This window comes from Delphinapterus leucas, chromosome 17, assembly GCF_059928025.1.
Source record: "Delphinapterus leucas isolate spDelLeu-1000000601 "Yukka" chromosome 17, BTC_Dleu_Yukka2, whole genome shotgun sequence".
In the NCBI taxonomy this organism is placed as follows: domain Eukaryota; kingdom Metazoa; phylum Chordata; class Mammalia; order Artiodactyla; family Monodontidae; genus Delphinapterus; species Delphinapterus leucas.
Window position 1 is genome coordinate 3,280,308 of NC_143145.1, and position 23,095 is coordinate 3,303,402.

Genomic DNA, 23,095 nt, shown 5'->3' on the forward strand with positions numbered 1-23,095 from the left:
ACCCAGAGAGTAATATATCCAGCAGGGCTAGCGGTCAGGTCAGTTTGTAAAACTTAATCAGAGGAGGCTCCTGCCACATACTCAGTAAAATCATCGCCAGCAAACACCTAGAATCTGTGTGTTCCGTACAGTATTCATTCTATAGGAGGAGGGTGATAAGACCAGCGTGTATGTGAGGTGTTTTGAGTGTAATGTCCATTAAATGCGTCACATGCACAGGAGGGTGTGTAGACACATACACGCCAAGTCCAGAGTCAACCCCACGGGTCCTACTGCTCTTTAACCTGCCTGGCCTCTCCTCATCTTCAGGTCTGGTCTGATTAGCAGTCTCTCCCGGAGGTTTTCCCTGGATCTGTGCTTACTGTCAGGTGCCCAAGTGTCCCGGCCTGCAGTGATTAATCGTTCACGTTGTCCTTAAATCTTACCTCCCAGGAACCAGCACCCTCAGCAGTCCCATCACCCTTTTCCCAGCTGCCCCTCTGTGTTTAGATCATTCTGAAATAATGTGATATCAGTCTACTAAAAAATCTGAACACCCTGTAAACTAGTGGAATTGGTGATGCCGCTGTGCACCGGACACTTAATTGAGCACCTATTGTATGCCAGGTCCTCTACTTCCCAGCTGGATGACCTCCAGCAAGGACGTGCACTTCCTTGGTTTCCAAGGGGGATAAATGACCACAACTCCGCTGGGTTATTGTGAGGATTAAGTGAGATAACTCACATGTGGAAAGACACGTGTCTGGTGTTCAATGAATAACTAAGTAAATAAATGAATGTGATGTGGTTTCTAAACACCTCTCAAGGACGCCTCCCCTGATCTGTTCCTATTTAAGGATACCCTGAGGATAAATGTGCTCTATTAGACGTGTTCTGAGTGGAGCTCAGCCAGTTCTGGAGGGAGCACACCCCGGACAGGAAGACATGAACTTACTTTGCGTTTATAGCACAGTTTGGCCTCGTGTTCTTGGCAGTTAGCAAACCTCACAGGTCTTTCTTCTTCAATATGAACCTCGATCAAGCTCCCTGTCTTCCACTGGACTCTTGCAATGTTGATTTCTGGGTCCCAAGAGGGTGACTTTATTTTTTAACCCCACCTTGATGGGCCTTCATGCAGGAAGTGAATGTCATGGCTCTAGAATCATTTGGACCTAGAATTCTGGCACTTTTCCCTAGTTTTGGACCATGGGCAAGTTACTCTCTCTAGGTGTCCGTTGCCTTATTCTGACGGAGGGGATTTAGCACAGAGAGTCGGTTTGTTTAAAGGGAGGTGGTAAGGTAACCCAGAGGCAGGAACAGCAGCAGGTTGCTCCCCTGTCTGGGACTGAGGGACAGCAGGAGGGGGGATTAGCGAGGCGGATTAGGGGACTGAGAGGTACAGCGGGAAGGCCTCCCGTTCACCTCGCTGGTGTGGAGGGATTCCCGCCCCCCAGGGCCAGGAGGATGGACACACACGTAGTGCCCAATGCTGGATGGATGGGATCACAGCCCGCCATGCAGGGAACAGAGGGAAACCAGAGGCTGCGGGGAGGCAGGCTTTGTATTGTCAACAAGGTGAGGTGTCCCCTGGTTCCCACAGGGGGCTGTGCTTGGCTGGCAGGGAACTGAAACCCACCCTCAGGGCTAAGCGGGAGCTTCGTCTTGTCCCCGGGATAGGAGGGTTGTTTGTCAGGGGACCGTATCCCCGGGAGCAGAGTCAGGAGGAGAACTTGCAGTGAGGTTGTTCCAGGCCCTCCTGGTTTCACCACATGTCAAGGCAGTGGTAATATTGGACTTGATTCTAGGCCTTAAACACCCGTTCCTCCCGGTCTGTAATGAAGCAGGGATCGTCTGGCAGGAGGGGGAGCCACACAGGTGACACAGCTGCTTCCATTTGACACAACCGGTGCCCCCCCACCCCCCACCCCGTCTCCTTCCTGGGCTCCTTCCTCCTCTCAGCACATTTCAGCTTTAGTGTATACAGTGCTTTACAGACACCACTTAGTTTAATCTGTAAAGCAGCCGTGTGATGTAGGAGTTGTCACCCCCACTTCATACACAAAGAAATGTTGACATGGACGAGTCATCACTCCCCATCCAGCTCTAGGTGGTCAGAGTCAAAAAGGCGTCAAACCCAAAGCCGTCTGACTCCGCAGAGCTAAGGATGCCCCACTGCCCCCAAAAAGGCCTTTTCTGATTTTGTGTTCCTGTTTCCTGAAGAGTGTCTCTCTCCCACTAAACGTGGATCTGTTTCTCTTTAAGGTGATAGAACATAGAAAGTACTGGTTGAGCTCTGACTCTGTTCATGAGAACAAGAGTGCACGGCTCTTGTTGGGGAGAGAAAGCTGCTCCACGGGGGCAGTGCTCATAGAAACAGGCCTTGGAACAGCTGTGATTCTGGAATTCTCTGGTACTTTGATCCATCACTTTTTTTCTTTTCTTTTTTTTTTTTTTTTGCGGTATGCGGGCCTCTTACTGTTGTGGCCTCTCCTGTTGCGGAGCACAGGCTCCGGACGCGCAGGCTCAGCGGCCATGGCTCACGGGCCCAGCCACTCCGTGGCATGTAGGATCCTCCCGGACCGGGGCACGAACCCGTGTCCCCTGCACCGGCAGGCGGACTCTCAATCACTGCGCCACCAGAGAAGCCCAGATCCATCACATTTTAAATGGTTTGCATCTTTCTTTGCTTTTGAAGGTGCATCCGAATTTTCTACCGGGATAGCTAAGCCTCCTGCTGCCTCAGCTGCATCCTCATTATCACCTTTATTACTGTCATTGTAGAAAAATTATATGGTGACTTCCTGAGCTGGAAACTAGAAGAAACCCTTGCCCAGTTTCCCTTGCAACCTGGAAAGGTGGCCACTTTCACCGTCAGCATCAAAGTGAAGCTGGATTTCTCTTGCCAAGAGAATCTCCTCCAAGACCTCAGTGACGGTAAGTTCCTCCCCAGTTTTGATCAGCACATCGCGGTCCCCAGTCACATGGTAGCGATCACCATGCCTCGAGCCCCGCTGCTCTCTCGGTAACGTGCTTGTTGTTCATTAGCTCTAGCGGCTTGAGACTTCTCCTGGGCACGTACTTAATGAGTGAGTTACTGTGCACAGAGAAAGTAATAAAAGTACTTTTCAGTTGAACGATTTCTTAATTCACACTCTACTATTTTGTGCTCATTTGCCAGGAGGTCATCCTAAATTAGTGGAATGTAGGAATTACTGCATTTTTCTTCAAGCATAACTGCTGTGATCCCTTAGACATCTAATTAGCTGTGATTATGAAGTTCTCCTTCAAAGTCTAATGATTTCTATAAGGAAGTAGACTGTGGAGAAAAATGAGAATTTATTTTTGTTATAATATTAGGACTAGCTGATTAGGGGTAAGATTCCATAGATTAATTATGTCTGATGATACAGCATGCATTCATACTTTTATTGGGAGTCATCGTGGGGTGTGTTAGTTAGCTCAGGCTGCCACAAGAGAATACCACAGACAGTATGGCTACAATTACAAACTTCTTTTCTCATAGTTGTGGAGGCTCGAAGTCTGAGATCAAGGTGCCAGCATGGCCAGGTTCTGGTGAGGGCCCTTTCCTGGCTTGCACACAGCTGCCTTCTCACTGTGTCCTCACGCGGCAGAGCGAGCCTGGTGTCTCTTCCCCTTCTTAGAAGGACGCCAGTTTTATCAGACTAAGGCCCCACCCTGTGGCCTCATTTAACTTTTGTTACCTCCTCACGGGCCCTGTCTTCAATTATAGTCACAGTGGAGGTTAGGGCTTCACCATATGAATTTGGGGGGCCACATTCAGTCAAAGGGCGTTATTGGAGATGGTCAACGGATTCTGTTACTAGAACTTAGCAACTATGTGACTTTGACTTCTTTGTGCCTTAATCTGATAAGATGACAGTAATACCCATTTCTACAGTTGTTGTGAGGATTTGCCCTTCACCTGGAACATGGTAAGGGGTCAACAAGTGTTAGTTATACCCCCCCCCACCCCCATCACAGATTTATGACATTACAAGACATTTAATCACCTCTTATTAGAAACAAGCACTTGACCGGGCTCTTGGAAAACAGAGATGAGTGAGTCAAGGTCTGTCCCCTGGGCAGTAGTAATAACAGCAGCTAACATTTAAGAGGTGTGCATAGATCAACTCGCTGAACCCTCACAGCAGCCCTATGAAATAGGTGCTATTAATAGCTCCGTTTTACAAATAGGGACAGTAAGGCATAGAGAGGTTGTACAGTTTTTCCAAGGTCACACAGCTAGGAAGTGGCAAAGCTGGGTTGTGAAGCCAGGCAGCCTGACTCCAGAGTCTGTCCTCGTAACTACTCTGTGGCCTGTTGTTGCCCAGAGGGTCAGCCAGAAAAATAAATATGTGATTGGAACACCCTGAGACTCAGGGGTGTAACTGAGATGCAGCTCACTTTGTCAGTAGGGTCCTGCAGGGAGGGCCTCCCAGAGCTGGGGTGTGACTTGGGCCTGAACTGGGGAGTATCCTAGAAGAAGAAAAAAGCCTGTGCTCCACAGGCCTTTCAAGGAGCAGCAGGTGCCGAGGCCCGGAGATCTCTGGCCAGTGATGCAGTGGATTCACCTACAGCGACTAGATGGACATACGTGTGGACGCAGACCTGATTATTCAGATCTCATTTCAGTTGTCTCCCCGGTGGAGAGGCTACCCGGACCGCGTCGGCTGGGTCAGCATGCCCCGCCCACTGTCATTCTTGTCGGGTCCCCCCACATTATGGACAGCTCCTGTTCCCTGGAAGCGTCTTGTTTGGTTTTTCCTGTCCTGCTGCATCTGTCCTTTACCTTAGAAGTTTCACAGGGAGAAGGACCTCATCTGTCTTACTCAGGAGGTCCTGTATTCACATTACCTAGACGGCATACCTGGAGGGAGGGGAGTGGATGAGCTCCTCTTCCCCTCCCCCGTCGATGTGGCGGCTCCTCCCTCCTGACCTCGTCTGACCCTAATGACCTCCCAAAGGCCCCGCCTCCTAGTGCTGTCACATTGGGGTTAGGGCTTCAACACAGGGATTCTGGGGGGACACCTACTCTAAGTCCATAGCACGCTCCATGAAATTTCTTCTCCTGTACTCTCTGGAGTGTTTAAATAACATTTATATTATTAATGCAGGTAGGAAAATAAGTTTACTGTTGGACACACTAGAAATGGAAAATATCACGTGGATTTAACATTATACCAGAACTCAAAAAGTATCAGATGAAATGGATATTCTTTTCTGTCTCTAAATGGCTTTGTACCACTGGACTGCATCTTTCTATAAGTAGACAGAGGGTTACAGACAGAGTTTCTGACTTTTCTTTTTCCCAGGAAGGGAGTTTAGCAGAATCAGTGGTGCCTGACACCTGTCCAGGGAATGCTTGATGAGTTGTTATCCCGGGGGTCTGTCTGGGCAAGTGGATGCCTAGCTGAGACCATCTGGATGTGAGACGTGAGGGAAAGCTGATCGTTACTTGTGCTGCTGACATTTGGGGCAGGCTACTCCTGAGAGAGAGCAAATGGAAGGCCTCCAGGTGGAGGCTGAAGCTGCTTTTATTTTGGTGGCTCCTTGAGTTTATGTGTGCAATGTGGACATATTTTGTTATGTTTCTGCCTTTAGTTACAGAGCTCTGAAGGATTGTCTCTGCCCTCTGTGCTGAAAGTAAAATTGCAACTTGGGATTTATAGTCTGAAAATACCTTCTTCTCTCTTTTAAAATAAAACCAAAGAGAGCTAGAAGTAGGTTTACCAAGTGGTTTGTAAATGTAAGGCTGGCCTAGGTTCCTGTCAGTTAGATATAGTACAGGTGTGCAATAGAGCATGGTTATAATTAATTAGATGCCCTCTTGGGCTTCCCTGGTGGTGCAGTGGTTAAGAATCTGCCTGCCAATGCAGGGAACACGGATACGAGCCCTGGTTCAGGAAGATCCCACATGCCGCAGAGCAACTAAGCCCGTGCGCCACAGCTACTGAGCCTGCGCTCTAGAGCCTGTGAGCCGCAACTACGGAAGTCTGTGCACCTAGACCCCATGCTCCACAACAGGAGGAGCCACCGCAATGAGAAGCCCACGCACCGCAATGAAAAGTAGCCCCCGCTCACTGCAACTAGAGAAAGCCTGCGTGCAGCAACGAAGACCCAATGCAGTCAAAAATTAAATAAATAAATAAATAAAAATTAGATGCCCTCTTTATTTATTTTTGTACTGATATATGTGTTTTTATTTTTGTAATATGGTATCATAGTTTATGGCATTTATAGTAGAACAGAATTGGAATATACTTTTTATTTTAGATTGTTTGTTTTAGATGTGGACCATTTTTTAAAGTCTTTACTCAATTTGTTACAATATTGCTTTTGTTCTATGTTTCGGCTCTTTGGCCCTGAGGCATGTGAAATCCTAGCTCCCCGACCAGGGGTCCAGGGATCGAACCCGCCTGCATTGGAAGGCGAAGTCCTAACCACTGGACTGCCAGGGAAGTCCCAGAATATACTTTTTTATAGTGTGTTAAAGTAATACACTTTTACATAAATTTGCATTAATGTATATAGTGGTCTGGCAAGTACAGTATTCTAAGTGAGATGCCCTCTCTATTGATAATGGTTAATAGACACTCCGGCTGGTCATTTACATAGCAAATCGTAGAGTTTGAGACACAGAATCTTAATGTCCACACCCAGGCAAGCTCTGTAGAGGAAAGAAAAAGTTGGACGCCAAGGCCCACAAAGGACTTCTGCAGAGTCTGGTCGGTGGATAATGAATGCATTGCTCCGTGTAGTTCAGTCTGAGCGACCTGGAGCCTGTGGTTTAGCCCTTACTTGGAGACAGCTGTACACTCAGTGGCAGAGGCTCATTTGTGGCCTCTTGCAACTGGGAGATGCCCCACGGGTGGCACTTGGTCTGACAGTTTCAGAACCTCCAGCCGGGGACCCCTGTGGACCCGATTGGCTTTTTAGGCAGGGACTCACATTAACTGTGGTTACTGAAACCAGATGCCATTTAAAAAACTTACAGAAATAAATGTAGCTGTCATGCAAAGCAGGACACTGGATCCAGTGTGGGCTGTAGACAGATGGAAGAGAATTAATATTTGTTGAGCATTGTCAGATGCTGCATATCAGGTCTGGACCAGCGACTTTATTTGCATTATTTCTATTTAACCTTCCCGACAGCTCTATAAGGTAGATGATTCCATTTTGTAAAGACAGGTGGGAGGACTATTCTGGATTAGAGGACATGGAAGAGATCTAACAATCAAGTGCTACGTGCAATCCTTAATCGTATTCCGGATTAAAAAAAGACCCTGAAGACATTTTTGGGACCTCAGGATCCTGGCTGGGGCAAGAGAGAATCGGGTGTCTCAGTACTCGTCCCGCACAGCTGAGGAAGTATGGTCCTCGCTCCCACGTGCACCGCCCCCCCGGGAGGAGCCCCGGGCTGATTCCGTCTCTCTGGGCACTGAGCTGCCACCTTCGGGGAGGGTGACGTGGGTAGAGTCAGGCGGTGTCCCCGACCCTCTTCAGTGCGTGCAGTCTCAGAGTTTTGTGTGCTGGGCCTTCTCTGTTGGACCCCTGGACCCCCACCGAGGCCCTCTCGTGTGTGGGTGATGGTCCAAATTGGCGTTCTTTGGGGAGAAGATGGCAGAAAACTCTTATTCTGCCACTCTCTGCAAAGGCGATTTTAAACTGTTTTCAGTGATTGTTGTGGCAGAGAGAGCGTTGGTATGCCGAAACTGCGCGTGAATGTGGGATTAAGGAAATGACCAATTCTGTGATAATCTAATTCTAGCATCTGAATCTGGTCCTGAACGAGGGTTCTCATTTGGAAGAGATAACTGATGTAAGATGATAGAGATGAAGTAAAAACCTTGTAGTTTGGCATTTAAATAAAAGATATCAGTAAGAAATTATGGGATATTTAAAGATCTGTCTATCTATCTACTCCAAGGCCTGGAAACCCAGCAGCCCAGCAGCAGTGAGCATTCCTAGCGCCCACATCATGGTGTTGAAAGAAACCAGGGCTTCTTGGAGAAGTGGCCGCTTGCAGCTCTGGAGCAGGAACTGTCTGTAGTGAGGTGATCTGGGAACATCCTGTGAAACCTACAGCAGGGAAGCTGTCAGAGTGGATTTACTAAAGCTGCGTTAGGAGGACCCAACGTGAAGAGGCTGCAGCTGGCAGTCTGAGCACCAGCAGGGGCGATACCTGCGTTCAGTCTTGGGTGCTTAGTGCCGTTAGAAAGAATTGCCAACCTTTGGCGAGTGATGGGGAACCTATTCATTATTTTAAAAATGATAGGTAATGAGTATTCTGCCTTCCATACAGACGTACGGTTGGACAACCTAAGAGTTGATGAGGGCAGTTTCTCTTTATAGAAGTATGCCCGCTAACACTTGAGAAGGGACGATAGCATTAGAAACTCTCCACTTTGCAGCTCCTGATAGATTATGGGTTGAGACCATGAGCATCTACACAGCAAAATAAGAGACAGGCAGGCATTATGTTCTTCCTGATGGGAGAACACACACCTCCCATGAGTTAGTGTTGCCCCCGAATCACACCTGAGGCTGATCAACACTCCAGCTCTCACTACCAGTTCACAGGAATCCTGCCGACAGAAAAACCTGTGAAGCTACTCCATTTCAGACTACGGTTAACTCTGCAAACAACGTGGTTTCTCCAACGAGTAAATGACAAGAGAATAAAAGGGATGAAGCCCTGGAGATGGATGGTGGGGATGGTTTCTAGCTGTGGGACGCTGCCACCTCTCACAGCCATTCTGAAACAGCGTTTTGGGCCTGCGACGCTGTTTCTCTCCGCGGGCAGTGTCTGTCCATCCTTCGTGGCCTGCTGACCCCCACCTTATCACTTCCTCTCTTTATCACTTCCTCACGGCCCCTCCCTCGTGCTCGCTCATGGCCCGTGTGTCCCCTCGACACCTCTGAATGCTGTCACAGTTTCACTTCACGTCTCTCTACTCCCAATACCCAGCACAGGGCCTGGCTCAGAGAAGATCCCAGTAAATATTTATGGAGTTGAGGGGATGAAAGGAATGTTGTGAAGCCAGATTGAGTGGTCCTGACCCTGAGTTCAGGGAGGGGAGAGCCGTCTGGGTGGGGACAGCCAGGGGTCCTCGAACAGCGCCTGGCTGCGGCGTGAGCTGGACGCAGTGGGCAGGGATGGAGGCGGTGGGGTTGGGTATTCAGGAGAAGGAGGGCATCCTGGTTGGAATGGTAGGTTCAGGCAGCTGTGGAAGGCCCGAAACTCCAGGGGAGTAACTCAGACTTCACTGGAAGATACTGGAGAGTCCCTGAAAGTTTTTTGAAAAAAGGTTGATGTGATGGAGAATGTTGGGAGAAGGTGGGTGGGCAGATTGGAGGGGTAGCCCGAGATTCACCTGGTGCGATAGGTGACAGGTGTGAGGGTTCAAGGGTGAGGCACGCAGGTCTTAAGCAGGAGAGAGCCAGGTGGGCAGGAGAGGAAGGGATTCAGAAGACCGGCGCTGAGTCTCTACCTGGAGGGCGTCCTTCCCACCCTTCCCGGCGCCGTCGCTGGAGGCCTCCGGTGTTTGTAGCACAGGATTTAGGAGCTGGTCCAGCATTTGGTGAGCTATTGGAATTTGTTCTGCTCCCCACGGAAATGCTTCTTGCCTGAAATGTCTCGTTTGTTAAGCTAAAGACAAACTTTGCCTGTGGGAAGTTTGAATCATTTCAGTTTCTTTGTCCAGAGTTGGAGATTTGGGTTAAAAAAAAGCCATGTTTACAACTGGCATTTCGTTATGTTTTGCTTCTTCATAATTTGATAAGAGATGCTTCGGCTTATCATTGTGGCCTGGGATTGGTTTTATTTGAGAGTCGTCGCTGTGGAATCTTCTGTGTTCCCTTTCCTACCTTGTCTCTCTCCCCGATGACTGCCTGAAACCAGGGCATCACTGAGTGTCTTTGCCCTGGTCTGCCGCTCTCCTCAAAAGGAAATACTAATTTTTGGGAAACTCCGTCTTACTTTTTAAGGAACAGTGACTCATCCTGAATTACCCAGAAACCAAAGACAAAGGTGGTTGGAATCTTAATGTCAGAAGATTTCTCTTTTTCTTTATAATTCCTAGATGCCTGAGGCTTTCATAAACATATGTGATTTTAAAGAAGATTTTCTTGAAACCTGGGTTTTTTTTCTGAGGCTACAGAGTATGGAGGCTGGAAGGAGACGAAGCTGTACTGAGTGGCCCCCGCGTTTGGGCATGTGATGGAGGTGCTGAGGTTCTATCTCTAACCCTGAGAGGTGGCTGGACGGTGACCTCCGAGTTTGGGCTCTGTACCCCTAGCTCTGTGGTTCCCCTCGGCTGTACCAGCTCCTAGCTGCTGAAACTGTCTGCATTTTTGGTCTTTCTCACTATAGCAACCCCATCCTGAGGGCAGGGCCAGGGACATCTTTGTCTTTTTTTTTTTTTTGGCTGCGCTGTGTGGCATGTGGGATTTTAGTTCCCCAGCCGGGGATTGAACCCACACCCCCTGCACTGGAAGTGCGGAGTCTTAACCACTGGACCGCCAGGGAGGTCCCCATCTTTGTTTTTTAATTCCAGCTCCCAGCCTGGAGGCGGCTCCTCCCTCCTCATCTTGCTTTTCCTTCTTCCTCATGGCAGCTCTTGGTCAGTTCCATTTGCTGCTTCCTCCTTTCCCTCTTGACCACTACAGAGTGGAATTGCTCAGGGCTCCAGCCGAGATCCTCATCTTCTTTCCTTCTAAGTTCGCTCTCTCACAACTTTCTTATCTTCCACATGGAGTCAGTGACTGTCTCCCGCACCCCACCCCCTGGCCAGACCTCTCCTCTGTACTCCTGGTCCGCGGATCCGACCGTGTGCTCCGAAGGCTCTAGGTTTTGGGGAAAAAGCGGCAGGTGAAGCTGGGGGGAGGTTTGCTTGGTGGCTGCCGTTCCCCTCCCCCAGCCGTGGGGGGCTTTCATCCCTGTCCTCGTGCTGCAGTCTGTGCTCTTCCCCTGCAGATGAAGGCTTGGACCCCATAGGGAGAGGGGAGGGGCTGGTGTGGGGCAGTGGCTCTGGTCCCCTCCCAACCGGCCCCAAGAGGAGCCCTCAGGATCCTTTTCCTGGGGGAGAAGCCTGCATGGCGCGGACAGCAGCCCCCAGGGAGACTTCCTGCTCTCATAGCCCATGCCAGACGTTTAGCAGTTCATTAACAGCGTCTAGCTGAACCTTTTGCCTGGCTTTCATGACCCACATAGGCACATGTGCTGGGGTCCTGCTTCTCCCTGTAGGTGCCTGTCCACAGATTTCAGGTTAGTTTCCCCTGTGACTTCACTTCTCTGATCAGTTCAGGAAAAGTTAATTTCCAGTTTATCCAGCTTTTTTCTTAAGGATGGAAGCAGTGCTTTTCTCAAATCTCAGCATTTCTAAGCGGTAATCAGAAGCCCACATCCTTTATTTTAAATCAGACCTCCAGTCATTTTTGGACTGCGTCGGCCATTTGTCAGACTACACACTGCTTTTGTGTTCAGTGGGTTACCTGCTTTTGTTCTGAAGGAAAAGGTTAATGATGCACCTGACAGCCTGCCCATCGTTATATTTAGCCTGCATCACCCACCAGCCTTCTGACTCACAAACCGTAATTTCACAGCACGATGGCTCAGCTGAGGGAAAGGTCAGGCTGTTTCTGCTTCCTGGGGCTCTCGGGAGCATATCTGAGTGAGACAGAAAGCTGAGTTCTTGCCCGGCCATCTAATAACCTGTGGAGGGGCGCTGATCCCGTGGTCCCTGTCAGTCTGCAGGTGGGATGGTTGACTCAGCTCTGATTTAAATTCAGGTTGGAAAATAACCTGCCATTCCACCAGGAGCGAATGAAAATCCAGGTGCTTGTCGTTCATCAGCAACAGGTGATCCTACTGCAGGCGACCAGGGCTGAGGTCTTCTGGATCATTGGTCTCACTGCTCGCATCACTGCCTTTCCAGTCAAGCTGGTGGTGACTCACTGGGAAGCAGATTAGGTAGGTGTTCAGTTGAGGCGGTTTAAGAAGGTTTTCCCGCTGCAAAGAGAAAGGGGTGATTTCTGTGGATCACCGCAGGCTGGTATACTTCGAGCTCATGCTCGTGATTGCACCAAGTCTCATCAATTTTGTTTTCTAAGTCTCTACACATCCACCATCACTGCTCGGCTTAAAGCCCGGATAATTTCTCATCTGCACCATGCTGGGAGCCTTCTGACCGGTCTCCCAGCAGCTCATTTTGCGCCCTCTTCGCCGTCTTCCGTGTTTTCCCTGCAGTCCTTTCTCCAGAGCAGAATCTGCTATGTCCTTCTTCTGCCGTGCACCTTCCAAGGGCTTTCCATTGCCCTCAGATAAAGCCTCAAGTCTGGCTTGTGTGGTCTTGCCCTGGCCCGCCTGTGTGGCCTGCTTGCCCACCCGTCTCTTCTCCCTCATTTGGTTTGTATTCCAGAAATACTGAATGACTTGTATTTCTGACTTGCCATACGCCCTCTTACGCCTCTTGCCTCTGAGTGTAGGCGGGTAGATTCAAACTCTGCTGCACATTGGAATCAGCTGGGGATCTTTAAAAGCTCTGCCTGGCTTCCGCCCTAGACCTTGTGATTTCATAGGCATGGGGTGTGACCTGGGTGTCAGGGTGTCCTAAAGTGTCCCAAATGATTCTTATAAGCATCGGAGTTTGGGAACCATTGACATAGACTGTCTTTCTCCCTAAACAACGTACTCTCTGAGTCTCCTGCCCTTCTTCAGGCGGACACAATGGCTGCTCATTTTCTGTTTCCTCTGAGAAGCTTTGCAATCTGCTGGGATATTGCATCACCCTTTAGATGACTGTTCAGGAGCTGTTTGGATATTTTCTGTCCTTTGGTCTTAAATTTTAGAAGCGGTTTGTCATGTTCCTCACGGTAGCCTGTTAGAATATCGACTGGGACTGCACTGAACCTGTGGGTCAATTTGGGAGAAGATGGATGCTTTTATGAGACTTAGTATTCATAACTAGGAATATTGCCTCTTCATATATTTGTCTTCTTTTTTGAGTCCTTTTCAGTGGAAGGATAACTTACATGCAGTCATGAGCACAGTCGTGTACAGCTTGTGAATTTATTTTTATTTATTTAACAGATCTTTATTGGAGTATAACTGCTCCACAATACTGTGTCAGTTTCTGTTGGACACCAAAGTGAATCAGCCATATGCACACACATGTCCCCATATGCCCTCCCTCTTGAGCCTCCCTCCCCCCCTCCCTCCCCCACCGCTCTGGGTCATTGCAAAGCACCGAGCTGGTCTCCCTGTGCTGTGCGGCTGCTTCCCGCCAGCCAACTGTTTTACACTCGGTAGCGTATATATGTCGATGCTACTCTCACTTTGCCCCAGCCTCGCCCTCCCAACCCATGTTCTTAAGTCCATTTTCTATGTCTACCTCTTTATTCCTGCCCTGCAACTAGGTTTATCAGTACCATTTTTTTTTTTTTTTTTTTTAGATTCCATATATATGTGTTAGCAAACGGTATTTGTTTTTCTGACTTACTTCACTCTGTATGACACATTCTAGGTCCATCCACCTCACTACAAATAACTCAATTTCGTTTCTTTCTATGGCTGAGTAATATTCCACTGTATATATGTGCCACATCTTCTTTATCCATTCATCTGTCAATGGACATTTAGGTTGGTTCCATGTCCTGGCAATGGTAAATAGAGCTGCAGTGAACATTGTGGTACATGACTCTTTTTGAATTATGGTTTTCTCAGGGTATATGCCCAGTAGTGGGATTGCTGGATCGTATGGTAGTTCTATTTTTAGTTTTTTAAGGAACCTCCATACTGTTCTCCACAGTGGCTGTATCAATTTACATTCCCACAAACGGTGCAAGAGGGTTCCCTTTTCTCCACACCCTCTCCAGCATTTGTCATTTGTAGATTTTCTGATGATGCCCATTCTGACTGGCGTGAGGTGATACCGCATTGTAGTTTTGATTTGCATTTCTCTAATAATTAGTGATGTTGAGCATCTTTTCATGTGCCTCTTGGCCGTCTGTATGTCTTCCTTGGTGAAATGTCTATTTAGGTCTTCTGCCCATTTTTTAACTGGATTGTTTGTTTGTTTTTTGATACTGAGCTCCATGAGCTGTTTGTATGTTTTAGAGCTTAATCCTTTGTTGTTTCATTTGCAAATATTTTCTCCCATTCTGAGGGTTGTCTTTTTGTCTTGTTTATGGTTTCCTTTGCTGTGTAAAAGCTTTTAAGTTTAATTAAATCCCATTTGTTTATTTTTGTTTTTATTTCTGTTACTCTAAGAGGTGGGTCAAAAAAGATCTTGCTGTGGTTTATGTCAAAGAGTGTTTTTCCTATGTTTTTGTCTAAAAGTTTTATAGTGTCTGTTCTTACATTTAAGTCTTTAATCCATTTGGAGTTTATTTTTGTGTATGGTGTTAGGAAGTGTTCTAATTTCATTCTTTTACATGTAGCTTCCAGTTTTCCCAGCACCACTTATTGAAGAGGCTATCTTTTCTCCATTGTATGTTCTTGCCTCCTTTGTCGTAAATTAGGTTCCCATATGTGTGTGGGTTTATCTCTGGGCATTCTATCCTGTACCGTTGAAGTCAGGGAGCCTGATTTCTCCAACTCCGTTTTTCTTTCTCAAGATTGCTTTCGCTATTTGGGGTCTTCTTTGTTTCCATACAAATTGTAAGATTTTTTGTTCTAATTCTGTGAAGAATACCATTGGTAGTTTGATAGGGATTGCACTGAATCTGTAGATTGCTTTGGATAGTATAGTCATTTTCACAATATTGATTCTTCCAATCCAAGAACATGGTATATTTCACCATCTCTTTATGTCATCTTTGATTTCTTTCATCAGTGTTTTAGTTTTCTAAGTACAGGTCTTTTGCCTCCTTAGGCAGGTTTATTCCTAGGTATTTTATTCTTTTTGTTTCAATGGTAAATGAGAGTGTTTCCTTAATTTCTCTCTCTGATTTTTCGTTGTTGGTGTATAGGAATGCCAGAGATTTTTGTGCATTAATTTTGTATTCTGCAGCCTTACAAAATTCATTGATTAGTTCTGGTAGTTTTCTGGTGGCATCTTTAGGATTTTCTGTGTATAGTATCATGTTATCAGCAAACAGTACAGTTTTACTTATTCTTCTCCAATTTGTATTCCTTTTATTTCTTTCTCTTCTCTGATTGCTGTGGCTGGGACTTCCAAAACTATGTTGAATAAGAGTGGTGAGAGTGGACATCCTTGTCTTCTTCCTGATCTTAGTGGAAATGCTTTCAGTTTTTCACCATTGAGTATGATGTTTGCTGTGGGTTTGTCGTATATGGCCTTTATTATGTTGAGGTAGGTGCCCTCTATGCCCATTTTCTGGAGAGTTTTTATCATAAATAGGTATTGAATTTTGTCAAAAGATTTTTCTGCATCTATTGAGGTGATCATATGGTTTTTATTCCTTAATTTGTTAATGTGGTGTATCACATTGATTGATTTGCGTATATTGAAGAATCCTTGCATCCCTGGGATAAATCCCACTTGATCATGGTGTATGATCCTTTTAATGTGCTCTTGGGTTCTGTTTGCTACTGTTTTGTTCGGGATTTTTGCATCTGTGTTCATGAGTGATATTGGTCTATAACTTTCTTTTTTTGTGGTATCTTTTTCTGGTTTTGGTATCAGGGTGATGGTGGCCTCATAGAATGAATTTGGGAGTGTTCCTCCCTCTGCTATATTTTGGAAGAGTTTAAGAAGGATAGGTGTTAGCTCTCCTCTAAATGTTTGATAGAATTCACCTGTGAAGCCCTCTGGTCCTGGACTTCTCTTTATTGGAAGATTTTTAATTATGGTTTCAATTTCATTGCTTGTGATAGGTCTGTTTATGTTTTCTAATTCTTCCTGGTTCAGTCTTGGAAAATTGTACCTTTCCAAAAATTTGTCCATTTCTTCATGGTTGTCCATTATATTGGCATATAGTTGTTTTGTAGTAGTCTCTTAAAATCTTTTGTATTTCCACAGTGTCAGTTGTGATTTCTCCTTTTTCATTTCTAATTTTATTGATTTGTGTCCTCTCCCTTTTTTTCTTGATGAGTCTGGCTCAGGGTTTATCAATTCTGTTTATCTTCTCAAAGAACCAGCTTTTTGTTTTATTGATCTTTGCTATTGTTCTCTTCATTTCTATTTCATTTATTTCTGCTCTGATCTTTATGATTTCTTTCCTTCTACTGACTTTGGGTTTTCTTTGTTCTTCTTTCTCTGGTTGTTTTAAGTGTGGGGCTAGACTGTTTATTTGAGATTTTTCTTGTTTCTTGAGGTGAGATTGTACTGCTATAAACTTCCCTCTTAGAACTGCTTTTGCTGCGTGCCGTAGGTTTTGGGTCGTTGTGTTTTCATTGTCATTTGTTTCTATGTATTTTTTAATTTCTTCTTTGATTTCTTCATTGATCTCTTGGTTATTTAGTAGCACACTGTTTAGCCTCCATGTATTTGTGTTTTCTACAGTAATTGATTTCCAGTCTCATAGTGCTGTGGTCAGAAAAGATGCTTGATACGATTTCGGTTTCCTTAAATTTTCTGAGGCTTGATTTGTGACCTAAGATGTGATCTATCCTGGAGAATGTTCTGTGCACACTTGAGAAGAAAGTGTATTCTGCCACTTTTGGGTGGAATGTTCTATAAATATCAGTTAGATCTATCTGGTCTATTGTGTCATTTAAAGCTGGTGTTTCCTTATTTATTTTCTTTTTGGATAATCTGTCCATTGGTGTAAGTGGGGTGTTGAGGTCCCCTACTATTATTGTGTTAACTGTTGATTTCTCCTTTCATGGTTGTTAGCATTTGCCTTATGTATTGAGGTGCTCTTACGTTGGGTCCATAAACACTTATAATTGTTATATCTTCTTCTTAGATTGATCCTTTGATCATTATGTAGTGTCCCTCCTTTATCTCTTATAACAGTGTTTATTTTAAAGTCTATTTTATCTGATACGAGGATTGCTACTCCAGCTTTCTTTTGATTTCCACTTGCATGCAATATCTTTTTCCATCCCTTCACTTGCAGTCTGTAAATGTCCCTAGGTCTGAAGTGGGTCTCTTGTAGACAGCATATATATGGGTCTTGTTTTTGTATCCATTCAGCCAGTCTGTCTGTGTCTTTTTGGTTGGGGCATTTAATCCGTTTTCATTCAAGGTTATTAGCAATATGTATGTTCCTGTTACCATTTTCTTAATTGTTTCGGTTTTTTTTTTTTTTTTTTTTGTGGTATGTGGGCCTTTCACTGTTGTGGCCTCTCCCGCTGCGGAGCACAGGCCCCGGATGCGCAGGCTCAGCGGCCATGGCTCACGGGCCCAGCCGCTCCGCAGCATGCGGGATCCTCCCGGACCGGGCCACGAACCCGCGTCCCCTGCATCGGCAGGCGGACCCCCAACCACTGCTCCACCAGGGAAGCCCTTGGGTTTGTTTTTGTGGGTCTTTTTCTTCTCTTGTGTTTGCTTCTTAGAGAAGTTTCTTCAGCATTTGTTGTAAAGCTGGTATGGTGGTGCTGAATTCTCTTAGCTTTTGCTTGTCTGAAAAGCTTTTGACTTCACTGAATCTGAATGAGACCCTTGCTGGGTAGAGTAATCTTGGTTGTATGCTTTTCTCTTTCATCACTTTAAGTATATCCTGCCACTCCCTTCTGGCCTGCAGAGTTTCCGCCGAGAAATCAGCTGATAACACACAAAGAAATCCCCGTAAGGTTATTTCCTGTTCTTCCCTCGCTGCTTTTAATATGTTTTCTTTGAACTTAATTTTTGTTAGTTTGATTAATATGCATATTGGTGTGCCTTTCCTAGGGTTTATCCTGTATGGGACTCTCTGTGCTTCCTGGACTTGGGTGACTATTTCCTTTCCCATGTTAGGGAAGTTTTCAAGTATAGTCTCTTCAAATATTTTCTCAGACCCTTTCTTTTTCTCTTCTTCTTCTGGGACCCGTATAATTCGAATGTTGGTGCGTTTAATGTTGTCCCCGAGGTCTCTGAGACTGTCCTCAATTCTTTTCATTCATTTTTCTTTATTCTGCTCCTTTCCACCATTTTGTCTTCCAGCTCACTTATTCGTTCTTCTGCCTCAGGTATTCTGTTATTGATTCCTTATAGTGTATTTTTCTTTTCAGTTATTGTATTGTTCATCTCTGTTTGTTTGTTCTTTAGTTCTTCTAGATCTTTGTTAACATTTCTTGTATTTTTTCAGTCCATGCCTCCATTCTATTTCTGAGATTCTGGATCATCTTTACTATAATTACTCTGAATTCTTTTTCAGGTAAATTGCCTATTTCCTCTTCATTTATTTGGACTTCTAGGTTTTTATCTTACTCCTTCATCTGTGAGAGAATTTTTTGCTGTCTCTCTCTTTTTCTTTTTTTTTTAATGAGTGGGAGTCTATTCCTGTCTTACTGGTTGTTTGGCCTGAGGCTTCCAACACTGGAGTTGTAGGCTATTGGGTAGAGCTGGGTTTTGGTGGGTAGAACAGGGTCTTAGTGCTGAGATGAGGAATTCCGTGCGACGTCACTCCAATGAATATTTCCTGCAGCCTGAGGTTCTCTGTTGGTCCAGTGGTTCGGACTAGGAGCTCTCACATGCAGGAGCTTCAGCCTGACCCTGGGTTCGTGAAGCAAGATCCCGCAAGCTGCCTGGGGCGGCAAAAAAAGCAAAAAAAAACCAAAACAGTAAAGTAAAAAATAAAATTAGACTAGGAGACTAACAGATATGTTAGGAAGAATGTAAAAATAAAAATATAGTTGAATCAACAACCAGAAGGTACATAAGTACCATAATAGTATAAAAGAGGAGGAGGGAAAAGAAAAAAAAAAGCGGGGTGGAGGGGCGGAAGTCCTTGGTGGTGGAGGACGGGGCCTAAGCAAGAGTGATGTTTGGGCGGTGGGCGGGGCTAATGCTCAGGACCATTCCACTCTGCCTCCGAATTTATTTGTGTATTCATATTCACCCTTGCACCCACCACCCAGACCCAGATGGGGGTGATTTTTCCAGCACCCCACCATTCTTCTCCTGTCCTCTCCCTGTTGATGACCCTTTCCTAACAAGGCTGGAAAGGCCCTGGGGGCTATGGGGGTGGGGCTTAGGCTCAGGGAACAGAAGGAGTCCAGGCGTGCCCCCCACCCCTGGTCTTAGAGGGCAGGGGACCTCACCTGGGAGCCCAGCAGGCGCCCCGTGCCCGAGTGGGCGGGACAATCACCCTCCACTCCTCTCCCGCTCTTCCTGGAGAGTCCCTCCCGCCTGCCTCTCCTGATCTCCCCAGCCTCCCTCCTGTGCCCCCAAGGACCTACGTGGCCTGGAGGGGGCTCTGGAGAGCAGGGGACCAGCCTGGGAGCTCAGCAGGCTCCCCGGCCCCAGTGGGCCAGGCGATCGCCCTCCGTTCCTCTCCTGCTCTTCCTGGAGGGTCCCTCCCGCCTGCCTTTCCTGATCTCCCTGGCCTCAGGGGTGCCGATCCCATCTGGCCTCCACTTCTCCTCCCCCCCTCAGTCCCCCTACATCCTACCGGTTCACTTTGGGGTTCCTCCTGTCTCCTTGGGCATCACAGTCCCCTACCAGTGCCCGACAGGTGCCCTAGTTGTGGGGAGATGCTATCTCTGCATCTTCCCGCACTGCCATCTTGACTCCGCCTCCGAACCTATTTGTATATTCATATTCACCCTTGCACCCACCACCCAGACCCAGATGGGGGTGATTTTTCCAGCACCCCACCAGTCCTCTCCTGTCCTCTCCCTGTTGATGACCCTGCATCAAGGTAAGTAATTATGACATTGATCATCATAGATTAGTTTTGCCTGTTCTTGTCTTTCATATAGAAGAAATAAATACAGTATATGCTCTTTTGTGTCTTTTTTTTTTCTTTCTTTTTTTTTGCTTTAAACAGCACAAATTTATTCTCTTACAGTTCTGGAGATCTAGAAGTCCTATGTGTCTTTTTTCCCCACTCAGCATTATACCTGAGATTCATGCATGTTGTTGTGTGTTGCATTTGTTTGTTCCTTTTTATTGGTGGGTGATATTCCACCATGTGAAAATACCACAGTTTATCCAATCTACTCGTGATGGACATTTGGGTTGTTTCTGCTTTTTGGCTATTATGAATAATAAACTTTCTTGTGCAGGTATTTGGTGGACATCAGCCCACATTTTCATTGGGTGTGTGCCCAGAAGTGGTTTTACTGGATCATAGGTTATGTGGTGTATGTTGAGCTTTGACAGCTCTACAGTCATCCAGGTTTTCAACCTGCTTATTTTGATTTACACACACCATCTGCATGCACACCAGTCCTCTGGTGCTCCAGATCGTCACCACTGATTGGTAGGGTCAGTCTTTAAATTTTAGCTGTTCTTGTTCATGTGTAACCTCATTGTGTTCTAATTGGCTCTTCCCAGATAACTAATGATGTTGCCCAGTAAAAAACGAAGAAAATATTTTAACAGACCCCTCACAAAAGTGCATATCCAAACAGTAAGAGATGAAAGGTGTGCAGCATCGTTAGTTATCTGTTTTGCAGCTTTATTGAGATAAGTGACATAGAACATTGTATAAGTTTAAGGTGTACATTGTGTTTATTTGATACCTTTGTATATTGCAAAATGATTATCACCTTAGCTAAGACCATCATCACATCACTTAATTACTGTTGCTTTTTTGTGGTGAAAACACTTAAGATCTACTCTCTTAGCAACTTTCAAATATGTAACGCAGTGTTGTTAACTAATCACAGTGCTGTGCACTAGGCTCCCAGGACATATGCTCATCTTCTAACTGCAAGTTTGTACACCGTCACCAGCATCTCCCCATTTGGCCTGCCTCTCAGCCCCTGGTAACCACCATTCTCCCTCTGTTTCTACAGGTATGTCTTTTTTAGATTCCACATATAAGTGATATACAGTGTTTGTCTTTCTCTGACTTATTTCACGTAGCATAATGCCCTCAGGGTCCATCCATGTTGTTGCAAATGGCAGGATTTTCTTCTTTCTCATGGAATTGTATTCCATTGTGTGTATATATATATATCACATCTTCTGTGTCTGTTCACCTGTAGAGGTATGCTTAGGTTGTTTCCTCATCTTGGCTATTGTGAATAATGCTGTAAAAATATGGAGCGCAGATATCTCTTTGAGATCCTTTTTTTCATTTCCTTTGGATATGTACTCAGAAGTGGGATTGCTGAATGATATGGTAGTTCTATTTTTTATTTTTTGAGGAATCTCCACACTGTTTCCACAGTGACTGCACCAATTTACATCCCCAACAACAGTGCACAAGGGTGCACTTTTTTCTTTGTCTCCTCATCGTTGCCTACACTTATCTCTTGTCTTTTTGAGAACAGCCATTCTAAAGTATGTGAGATGATATCTCATTGTGGTTTTGGTTTGCATTTCCCTGATGATTAGTGATGGTTGAGCACCTTTTCATGTAGCTTTTGGCCATTTGTATGTCATCTTTGGAAAAGTATCTTACTCGGTTCCTATGCCTATTTTGAAATCAGATTTTTTTTATTGAGTTGTATGAATTCTGTATACATTTTGATATTAATCCCTTATCAAATAGATGATTTACAAATATTTGCTCCCATTCTGTAGGTTGGCTTTCCATACTGTTGATTGTTTCTTTGGCTGTGCAGAATCATTTTAGTTTGATATAGCCCCACTCGTATTTTTGTTTCTGTTGCTCATGCTTTTGGTGTCAGATCCAAAAAATTGTTGCCAAGACCAGTGTCAAGGAGCTTTTCTCCTATGTTTTCTTCCAGGAGTTTCTCAGTTTCAGGTCCTATATTTAAGTCTTTAATCTTTTGAGTTAATTTTTGTGAGTGATTTACGATAGGGGTCCAGATTTATTTTTCTGCATGTGGTTATCTAGTTTTCTCAGCGCCATTTATTTAAGAGGCTGCCTTTCCCCATTGAATATTCTTGGCTCTCTTGTCAAAGATTAGTTGACCGCATATGCAGTGGTTTATTTATGGGCTCTCTATTTTCCATTGGTCTGTGTGTCTGTTTTTATGCTGTTTTGATTACTATATACTATTTTGATTACTATGGCTTTGTAGTATAATTTGAAATCTGGAAGTGTTCAATGTGATACCTCCAGCTTTGTCCTTTTGGCTTAGGATTGCTTTGGCTATTGGGGTCTTTGTGACTCCATACGAATTTTAGAATTGCTTTTACTATTTCTGTGAAAAACGCCATTGGAATTTTGATAGGGATTGCATTGAATCTATAGATGGCTTTGGGTAATATGGACATTTTAACAATATTCTTCTGATCCACAAATACAAGATACCTGTCCATTTTTGTGTCTTCTTCAATGTCTTTCATCGAAGTCTTATAGTTTAGCGTTCAGCTCTTTCATTTCCTTGGTTAAATTCCTAACTATCTTATGTGTTTGATGCTATTGTAAATGGGATTGCTTTGTTTATTATGTTTCAGATATTCTGTTGTTAGTGTGTAGGAAAGCACCTGATTTCTGTGTGTTAATGTTATATCCTGAAACTTTACTGAATTTATTGATTAGATCTTACACTTTTTGGCTGAGTCTAGGATTCTGTATAAGATCATATAATCTGCAAATAAAGATAATTTACTTCTTCCTCTCTGATTTGGATACCTTTTAATATCTTTTTCTCGCTTGATTGCTCTGGCTAGGATTTTCAGTACTATGTTGAATAGTGGTAAGAGTGGGCACCCTTGTCTTGTTCCTGATCTTAGAGGAAAATTTTTCAGCCTTTCACCAATTGAGTATGTTAGCTGTGGGCTTGTCATATATAGCCATTATTATGTTGAGGTATGTTCCTTCAACACCCAATTAGTTGAGGGTTTTTATCATGAAAAGATTTTGCATTTTGTCAAATGCTTTTTCTGCATCTATCGAGATGACCGTATCATTTTTATCCTTTATTCTGTTAATATGTGTGTATCACATTCATTGATTTGTGTATGCTGAGCCATTCTTGCATCCCAGGGGTAAATCCCACTTGATCATGGTATATGATGCTCTCAATGTATTGTTGAATTTGATGTGCTGATACTTTGTTGAGGATTTTTGCATCTGTATTCATCAGGGATACGGATGTGTAGTTTTCTTGTAGTTTCCTTGT

General features: G+C 45.1%; 1 protein-coding gene across 3 annotated transcripts in view; it reads left to right on the plus strand.

Annotated features, from left to right (window-relative positions):
- TRAPPC9 (trafficking protein particle complex subunit 9) overlaps nt 1–23,095 on the plus strand; it is a 510,030-nt gene that overhangs the window by 144,502 nt on the left and 342,433 nt on the right. For all 3 annotated transcript variants that reach the window (XM_089898680.1, XM_089898678.1, XM_089898679.1), the window contains one exon: nt 2,761–2,913. In XM_089898680.1, coding sequence (XP_089754806.1) covers nt 2,761–2,913 — 153 coding nt within the window. The remainder of the gene's footprint in view (nt 1–2,760; nt 2,914–23,095) is intronic.